The sequence below is a fragment of the Patiria miniata genome, unplaced genomic scaffold (assembly GCF_015706575.1).
Source record: "Patiria miniata isolate m_02_andy unplaced genomic scaffold, ASM1570657v1 HiC_scaffold_8, whole genome shotgun sequence".
Classification (NCBI taxonomy): Eukaryota; Metazoa; Echinodermata; class Asteroidea; order Valvatida; family Asterinidae; genus Patiria; species Patiria miniata.
This window is the reverse complement of record NW_024037075.1, coordinates 7,756,136-7,762,147: the sequence shown is the minus strand read 5'-3', so window position 1 is coordinate 7,762,147 and position 6,012 is coordinate 7,756,136. Positions and strand designations below refer to the sequence as shown.

The 6,012-nt window shown below is 45.4% G+C and overlaps 1 protein-coding gene across 1 annotated transcript; it reads right to left on the bottom strand.

Annotated features, from left to right (window-relative positions):
• Positions 1-1,774: 1,774 nt before the first annotated feature.
• Positions 1,775-5,567, bottom strand: LOC119719703 (mucin-3A-like). The gene is made up of 10 exons (XM_038189199.1): positions 5,248-5,567; positions 4,961-5,112; positions 4,612-4,728; positions 4,086-4,453; positions 3,760-3,919; positions 3,464-3,547; positions 2,947-3,284; positions 2,660-2,819; positions 2,314-2,430; positions 1,775-2,163 (listed from the first exon to the last, which is right to left on the bottom strand). Exons 1-10 carry the CDS (start codon positions 5,565-5,567, stop codon positions 1,775-1,777), a joined length of 2,205 nt encoding a protein of 734 aa, XP_038045127.1.
• Between the last annotated feature and the right edge of the window lie 445 nt (positions 5,568-6,012).

The window sequence follows — 6,012 nt, the reverse complement described above, 5'->3', positions numbered from 1 at the left end:
AAAAAGTTCACGTCCACACTATTCACCTGGAGTAGTTGACATTTGTGACGTCGTGGTTCGGGAGCTTGTTGTTTCTTCGCTGACAGTTGTTGTCGGTGTTGTGACAGTGGTGACTTTAGTGGTCATTTCAGTTTGTGTATTCTAAAGAATGCAAACACAAATATGTACTTGGATGAGCGATGAAAAAGATACTTGCATTTTGCAAGTAGTGAGACCTTTGGCCCGAGGTCATATCATCAAACTGTTTTTTTTCCGTGCAACTTGCAAGGTTCAACTTCAGACAAAATGTACTTGATGAAACCGTAAATAACATATAAAAAAGCCAACAAGCAAAACAAACACATGAAAATAACCTTTAGGGGCAGCCTACCTTCTGCACATCCCAGAACCTCCACTTGCAGTCTTGCTGATTCACCACCGGTCACAGTTTGGAACTCAATACGCAACTGCTCAATGCCCTTCAGAGCTGTGTCATCGCTCGGGAGCAGCAGTCTCTCAGGCAAGTCGCTGTCAAGGGTGACTCTGAAAATCTGTGCAATGAAGAGGACCAAACATGCTTAGAATTTAGTCATTTAGAAATGAGATACTGGACAACTGGGAAAGCAAAGTGGGCAAGGTGAGTGTAACCCGATTCTGTTGATTTGGGGGCTTTCTTACCTTCTTTTGAGTAGTGTCCCCTTCCAAAACGGGCGTGAAGTCGCTATCTCCTGGCTTCTTAACAAGCAAAGTCAGAGTGATTTCAAGAGGCGTAATTTCTTCTCCAGCACCTGTCGGAGTGGTGGAGGATATTGTGGATTGCAGCCTGAACCTGATGGCTCTGGCAATGACACGTCCATTGAAATCACTGTCTAGACTGGAAGGCTCTTCTGCTTCCGGAGTGATGGGAAGGTCTGTCAGTTGGATGTCACCTTTGGTTTTGTCCGGCAACACTGAACCTCTACCTCTGACATCCGACAAAAGTCCAGACTCGCTATCCATGGATTCCAGACAGTACCCTGCAGGGAGAAAACAGGGCTTCCGTCAAGACACAGCCAACGATTTGGGTCAAGTGGGATATAAACTGCAAACGTTTCCAGGCACCAGACAGAACCCATTTCCAACACAAGCAAAACCTATGGAGATGTCGATGCAAAAGAGTTGGCAATTTAATCTTCAATGACTGGGCCTGCTTTACCTTGGTTGTTGATGAGGGAGGAGTCGTGGTTATCAGAGTGGTGGTGACACTGGTGGTTCTTGTCGTCGGCTGAGTGGTGTATTCTATGCAAAATGGTAATAATGTTGAGAAATGTGTATTTAAAGCATAAAGTCTTTGACAGAATAGTCTGCGAGGAAACAAAATTACATCTTTTGGTGGTTTATTTAGATCGCCTGAACGGTGACATTCGGATGTTGGTGCCGAATAACAGGACAAAGTGTTCTGAAGATATCTTTCGAGTTTTAGACAATAAAAGAACATTTCTAAAGGTCTACCTTTGATGCAACCCAGAACATGTAACTCAATGTTGTTGCGTCATCGTCACTGACAGACTGGAATTGTACGCGCAGTTCAGTGATGCCATCCAGTGTGTCTTCATCTATCGGCAAGTACTTGATTTCGGGTTGGTCTCCTTCCAGACGGACAGTTATCAACTGGAAAAGATGGGAGAAAAATGCCCTGGTCAGTACATTGGTCAGTGTTGGGCTTGAGAAGAAAAACAGGAGCCTGGATGTAAACAACTGAGCGAAACAAAATCAAGGACACAAGCTGGTCGTAGAAAGAAGCAATGCCAAGTGTTTAACACGGCTGTATTAATACCTTGGGCTGGTTGGTGTTATCATCAACCAGTGTAGTGAATTCATCATCGTCGGGCTTCTTGGTGGACAGAGTGAGGGTGACCTCAGTCAGCCTCTCCCCTGCAGCAGTCCTGGATGTGGTTGTGCTTGCTGCTGGCTGACCCGTGGGTGCACTTGTTGCTTGAGGAGAACGCGAGGCTAAGACTACTGCTGTGACCTTGATGGGTTGACGGAAGAGGAGCTCTACGCTGGGGATATCACTTGAGCTTGGGTCAATTGGCAACTGGGTGATTGTCAAGTAGGAGGTCTGACTATCAATTGTGAGATCTCCAGCCGCCTTAACTTCAGGTTCAAGTCCCTTTTCCCCATCCATGGGCTCTAGACAGTAACCTGCATTGAGAATATCCAGAAACGGTTGGTAAATGCAGAAAAGAAAGCACTGACATGCGTAATTTCGGGTGGAAAAAGCTTGATGAGAGGTGGTATGGAAATGTCCGAGGGTGATAATTTTAGTAAAAAGTTCACGTCCACACTATTCACCTGGAGTAGTTGACATTTGTGACGTCGTGGTTCGGGAGCTTGTTGTTTCTTCGCTGACAGTTGTTGTCGGTGTTGTGACAGTGGTGACTTTAGTGGTCATTTCAGTTGTTGTGTATTCTAAAGAATGCAAACACAAATATGTACTTGGATGAGCCGATGAAAAAGATACCTTGCATTTTGCAAGTAGTGAGACCTTTGGCCCGAGGTCATATCATCAAACTGTTTTTTTCCGTGCAACTTGCAAGGTTCAACTTCAGACAAAATGTACTTGATGAAACCGTAAATAACATATAAAAAAGCCAACAAGCAAAACAAACACATGAAAATAACCTTTAGGGCAGCCTACCTTCTGCACATCCCAGAACCTCCACTTGCAGTCTTGCTGATTCACCACCGGTCACAGTTTGGAACTCAATACGCAACTGCTCAATGCCCTTCAGAGCTGTGTCATCGCTCGGGAGCAGCAGTCTCTCAGGCAAGTCGCTGTCAAGGGTGACTCTGAAAATCTGTGCAATGAAGAGGACCAAACATGCTTAGAATTTAGTCATTTAGAAATGAGATACTGGACAACTGGGAAAGCAAAGTGGGCAAAGTGAGTGTAACCCGATTCTGTTGATTTGGGGGCTTTCTTACCTTCTTTTGAGTAGTGTCCCCTTCCAAAACGGGCGTGAAGTCGCTATCTCCTGGCTTCTTAACAAGCAAAGTCAGAGTGATTTCAAGAGGCGTAATTTCTTCTCCAGCACCTGTCGGAGTGGTGGAGGATATTGTGGATTGCAGCCTGAACCTGATGGCTCTGGCAATGACACGTCCATTGAAATCACTGTCTAGACTGGAAGGCTCTTCTGCTTCCGGAGTGATGGGAAGGTCTGTCAGTTGGATGTCACCTTTGGTTTTGTCCGGCAACACTGAACCTCTACCTCTGACATCCGACAAAAGTCCAGACTCGCTATCCATGGATTCCAGACAGTACCCTGCAGGGAGAAAACAGGGCTTCCGTCAAGACACAGCCAACGATTTGGGTCAAGTGGGATATAAACTGCAAACGTTTCCAGGCACCAGACAGAACCCATTTCCAACACAAGCAAAACCTATGGAGATGTCGATGCAAAAGAGTTGGCAATTTAATCTTCAATGACTGGGCCTGCTTTACCTTGGGTTGTTGATGAGGGAGGAGTCGTGGTTATCAGAGTGGTGGTGACACTGGTGGTTCTTGTCGTCGGCTGAGTGGTGTATTCTATGCAAAATGGTAATAATGTTGAGAAATGTGTATTTAAAGCATAAAGTCTTTGACAGAATAGTCTGCGAGGAAACAAAATTACATCTTTTGGTGGTTTATTTAGATCGCCTGAACGGTGACATTCGGATGTTGGTGCCGAATAACAGGACAAAGTGTTCTGAAGATATCTTTCGAGTTTTAGACATAAAAGAACATTTCTAAAGGTCTACCTTTGATGCAACCCAGAACATGTAACTCAAATGTTGTTGCGTCATCGTCACTGACAGACTGGAATTGTACGCGCAGTTCAGTGATGCCATCCAGTGTGTCTTCATCTATCGGCAAGTACTTGATTTCGGGTTGGTCTCCTTCCAGACGGACAGTTATCAACTGGAAAAGATGGGAGAAAAATGCCCTGGTCAGTACATTGGTCAGTGTTGGGCTTGAGAAGAAAAACAGGAGCCTGGATGTAAACAACTGAGCGAAACAAAATCAAGGACACAAGCTGGTCGTAGAAAGAAGCAATGCCAAGTGTTTAACACGGCTGTATTAATACCTTGGGCTGGTTGGTGTTATCATCAACCAGTGTAGTGAATTCATCATCGTCGGGCTTCTTGGTGGACAGAGTGAGGGTGACCTCAGTCAGCCTCTCCCCTGCAGCAGTCCTGGATGTGGTTGTGCTTGCTGCTGGCTGACCCGTGGGTGCACTTGTTGCTTGAGGAGAACGCGAGGCTAAGACTACTGCTGTGACCTTGATGGGTTGACGGAAGAGGAGCTCTACGCTGGGGATATCACTTGAGCTTGGGTCAATTGGCAACTGGGTGATTGTCAAGTAGGAGGTCTGACTATCAATTGTGAGATCTCCAGCCGCCTTAACTTCAGGTTCAAGTCCCTTTTCCCCATCCATGGGCTCTAGACAGTAACCTGCATTGAGATAGAAACCGGTTGGTAAATCCAGAAACGAATGCAGAAAAGAAAGCACTGACATGCGTAATTTCGGGTGGAAAAAGCTTGATGAGAGGTGGTATGGAAATGTCCGAGGGTGATAATTTTAGTAAAAAGTTCACGTCCACACTATTCACCTGGAGTAGTTGACATTTGTGACGTCGTGGTTCGGGAGCTTGTTGTTTCTTCGCTGACAGTTGTTGTCGGTGTTGTGACAGTGGTGACTTTAGTGGTCATTTCAGTTGTTGTGTATTCTAAAGAATGCAAACACAAATATGTACTTGGATGAGCCGATGAAAAAGATACCTTGCATTTTGCAAGTAGTGAGACCTTTGGCCCGAGGTCATATCATCAAACTGTTTTTTTCCGGTGCAACTTGCAAGGTTCAACTTCAGACAAACATGTACTTGATGAAACCGTAAATAACATATAAAAAAAGCCAACAAGCAAAACAAACACATGAAAATAACCTTTAGGGCAGCCTACCTTCTGCACATCCCAGAACCTCCACTTGCAGTCTTGCTGATTCACCACCGGTCACAGTTTGGAACTCAATACGCAACTGCTCAATGCCCTTCAGAGCTGTGTCATCGCTCGGGAGCAGCAGTCTCTCAGGCAAGTCGCTGTCAAGGGTGACTCTGAAAATCTGTGCAATGAAGAGGACCAAACATGCTTAGAATTTAGTCATTTAGAAATGAGATACTGGACAACTGGGAAAGCAAAGTGGGCAAAGTGAGTGTAACCCGATTCTGTTGATTTGGGGGCTTTCTTACCTTCTTTTGAGTAGTGTCCCTTCCAAAACGGGCGTGAAGTCGCTATCTCCTGGCTTCTTAACAAGCAAAGTCAGAGTGATTTCAAGAGGCGTAATTTCTTCTCCAGCACCTGTCGGAGTGGTGGAGGATATTGTGGATTGCAGCCTGAACCTGATGGCTCTGGCAATGACACGTCCATTGAAATCACTGTCTAGACTGGAAGGCTCTTCTGCTTCCGGAGTGATGGGAAGGTCTGTCAGTTGGATGTCACCTTTGGTTTTGTCCGGCAACACTGAACCTCTACCTCTGACATCCGACAAAAGTCCAGACTCGCTATCCATGGATTCCAGACAGTACCCTGCAGGGAGAAAACAGGGCTTCCGTCAAGACACAGCCAACGATTTGGGTCAAGTGGGATATAAACTGCAAACAAACGCCAGGCACAGACAGAACCCATTTCCAACACAAGCAAAACCTATGGAGATGTCGATGCAAAAGAGTTGGCAATTTAATCTTCAATGACTGGGCCTGCTTTACCTTGGGTTGTTGATGAGGGAGGAGTCGTGGTTATCAGAGTGGTGGTGACACTGGTGGTTCTTGTCGTCGGCTGAGTGGTGTATTCTATGCAAAATGGTAATAATGTTGAGAAATGTGTATTTAAAGCATAAAGTCTTTGACAGAATAGTCTGCGAGGAAACAAAATTACATCTTTTGGTGGTTATTTAGATCGAGATCGCCTGAACGGTGACATTCGGATGTTGGTGCCGAATAACAGGACAAAGTGTT